Source organism: Stylophora pistillata, chromosome 6 (genome assembly GCF_964205215.1).
Source record: "Stylophora pistillata chromosome 6, jaStyPist1.2, whole genome shotgun sequence".
Classification (NCBI taxonomy): domain Eukaryota; kingdom Metazoa; phylum Cnidaria; class Anthozoa; order Scleractinia; family Pocilloporidae; genus Stylophora; species Stylophora pistillata.
Window position 1 is genome coordinate 19,136,472 of NC_142524.1, and position 3,103 is coordinate 19,139,574.

At 41.2% G+C, this 3,103-nt stretch overlaps 1 protein-coding gene across 1 annotated transcript in view; it reads right to left on the reverse strand.

Moving 5' to 3' along the window:
• Positions 1-229: 229 nt before the first annotated feature.
• LOC111327475 (protein sidekick) overlaps positions 230-3,103 on the reverse strand; it is a 28,931-nt gene continuing 26,057 nt past the window's right edge. The window contains exons 23-24 of the mRNA XM_088725010.1: positions 1,961-2,114; positions 230-1,221 (exon numbers count right to left, since the gene is read on the reverse strand). Of these exons, the coding sequence (XP_088581136.1) occupies positions 788-1,221; positions 1,961-2,114 (588 nt within the window). The 3' untranslated portion in view covers positions 230-787. The remainder of the gene's footprint in view (positions 1,222-1,960; positions 2,115-3,103) is intronic.

Genomic DNA, 3,103 nt, shown 5'->3' on the forward strand with positions numbered 1-3,103 from the left:
GGTTGTTGGCGGCAGCAAGGCCTTTGTGAACGATGTTTGAGTTGATGGAACCCACCAATTGCAGCAATCATAATGTATAACGGTGGGCCGGAGCGGGGTCCAGGGGCATCTTTCGCCGTAAAATTTCAAACATATCTAAACCACATTTAACTCAAACTATCGAGACCACTCTGCCCCTTAATTCTCCAAACTAGGAATTTTAGATATTTTCCAAGTCAATAGGTTTGAAATCACCAAATTTATGTTTTGTTTCAAAAACAACTTATTGCCCCCATTGCTTCTCGATCTTTTTGTAAGGAATAGCCAAATTCACAACTATGGTACCAGAACAGCCAGTAATTATCGAACGCATTTGTGCCGTACAAATGTCAAGCAGTTTACAATTCTCTACCAAGGCCCTAAAATTTGGAACTCTCTCCCTATTTCAGTCACTCATTCGTCAAACTTTCTCAGCTTTAAAACGAAATTGCAAGAGTTTTTAATTAAATAATCACTGAATTGGCCAAGCCGCACATTCGCAGCACTTTTTCTTTACTTAATTTATTATTGTAAGTGAGGTAGCTCTCCTATGAGCCTGGTGGCTTCTTGGGTCTCCTCGCCTTTTAACTGTTATCACTGTAATTAACTATTTTTTTAATTGTTAAAATAAGGCAAATAAAGATGATGATGATGATGATCATGATGATGATGACATTCTATTACCATTTTGCGTATTTTGGAACATTTTCGGGGAAACAATTTTTTTGTAATAACTGGCATGAAAGAAAGCCTGTCACAAACAATATCTCTAAAGGTTTGTCTGATCCATGATACGGACTTCTGGCTCTAGTGGGACAGGAAGGTTAAACCCAGATTTTCTCCTCAAGGGAAATTTCCGACTTGTTACAACTTTGAGAGAAGAATCATATCCCGCTTCACTAAATGCAAATGGCCACAGCGTGAGATTGTAGGAGTGCTTGCTACGCAATGATGACGTGACACTCCTGACAGTTAGGTTGCGTGGGGACCATTCTTGCCGAATGTCACGCAAGCTCAGTACTTCATAATACTTCTGGACCGTAGTCGCGGCTTGTTGGTCACACTCTCTTTCCGTGTGCTTTAGGTGAAATCTCTGTACCCTGTGCCGTTTTGAGATCACTTCAAGCTTTTTCTTCAATCTCGCAATGAAACTGTGTAAAACTTGTGACATCTCGTTCTTAAGGTCCTTACTTTGAGTTAAAACTGCAAAAAGACAGAAAGGTTCACCATCAACAAATGTCACGTGATTTGGTTCTCGATAATTGTAACGAATGATCTTAGCGATGATGCTAAGGAGTAGTAGGAAATTATGAATACGGATAAAGCAAAGACCAGATATTCATGCATTTATTAGAAAACAAGTTTTTATTTTTCAAAACATTAAATATTTAATTAGCAGCAAAAGTTCCTTGCATTAAAAAGAGGCCAAGGTTTAGAGGCAAGACAAAGAATAGCTGTATAGCAGTCGCAACGTGGCAATCGATACACGATTGATTAACTTGACTTTACATTGTGAGAGAAAGATTAACGATTAGGCATATATTTTAGTAAAAACTTGTGGATATTCACGTCATCGAGGATTCTTTCTTCCAATGTAGATAATGTGAAGGTGTCGTCTGATCGTCCGGGTGAGTGTAGTCCTGAGAAGGACTGTTGTCGGTGGTAGTGACTGACGTTTCGACAACCTGTGCAAAAGTCATCATCAGGGACAATCATTCACTTGACTCTGATGATGACTTCCGCACAGGTTGTCGAAACGTCAGTCACTGCCACCGACAACAGTCCTTCTCAGGACTACGCTCACCCGGACGATCAGACTACACCTTCACATGTTACCCCCGGGTTCAACCCATTTACTGCAATGTAGATAATGAAAATGCGTGTATAATATCATCAGCTTATCACGTATAACTTCTATGGAGTTTGTCTGATTACAACTAACCATCAGTTTTCTTTCGTCGCTTATCGTACACAATTCCGAGCACACAAGCCAGTATCAACAGCGACCCGACGATCGAGATTGCAGTGATAAACTCTAGAGAGGTAATGCTGAACAGCTCCGTAGACTTTTGTTCGGCCGGGCTGTGATCTGGTTCCTAAAACAATTGACAGAAACAACAAAAGTGCTTCCCCACGTCGCATCCAACGCGTCTTTATGAAAGATTTGTTAAATAGCGAATAGGGCAACTGGGTGAGTCAGTATTTCACGAGAAGGACTGCACATCATTGATTTCACAACTAAACCGCGTAATATTTCATTTATATACTTTCATAATCAGATTCTGAATAGCATAACAACTTTCCTGTTTTTCTGGCCATTCACAGTTAGTTGCGAACTGGTTTCCGGTGTATCTTTATGCACTTATCAGCGGCCATCCCGAGGGGGGTAACCTCGGGGACATACGCAGGCATGGCGCGGGATTTGTCCGCTTTGTTCGCTAATTTTAAGCCCGGAATGGGGGGATTGGATTGCTTTTGCACTTTCGTAGCAGGATCCCCCGGGGAAAACCCGCGGGATTTGTAGCTCCACCACCATTTTGCAGATGGAGCTGGAAACGATAATAATAAGTTTAATAATAATAATAATAATAATAATAATAATAATGGAACTGCACGAACAGCTCACACCAACAAAGGTCTACATGGCCTACAAGACTGGAACAACGGATAAAAACGATGTCAAATGTAGAATGCGTGGCGAAGGTCCTGAGAGCATGGCACATGTACTTGCTGGATGTCCATCATTAGCTCAGTCCAAGTACTTAGAAAGGAACAATTTTGCTTTGAAAGTGTTCTTCTTTGAGATGCTCAAAGACCTAGAGCTCGCTGATAGTACTCTGCCATGGTTCTCAGATGTAAAGCCCAAACCTCTTTATAAATCACCTGATGCCGAGGCATACTGGGATGTACCAGTATATGCTGATCATACATATGTACGATCTAACCGTGTGGATGCACGTTTCATCGACCACAAAAACAAGAAGGAACTTATGGTGGAAATGAGCTGCCCTTGGATCAACAACAGAGACAAGAAAGACAAAGAAAGACCAAGAAGTGTGGAGCACTTAGACTTGAGCTGAAAACA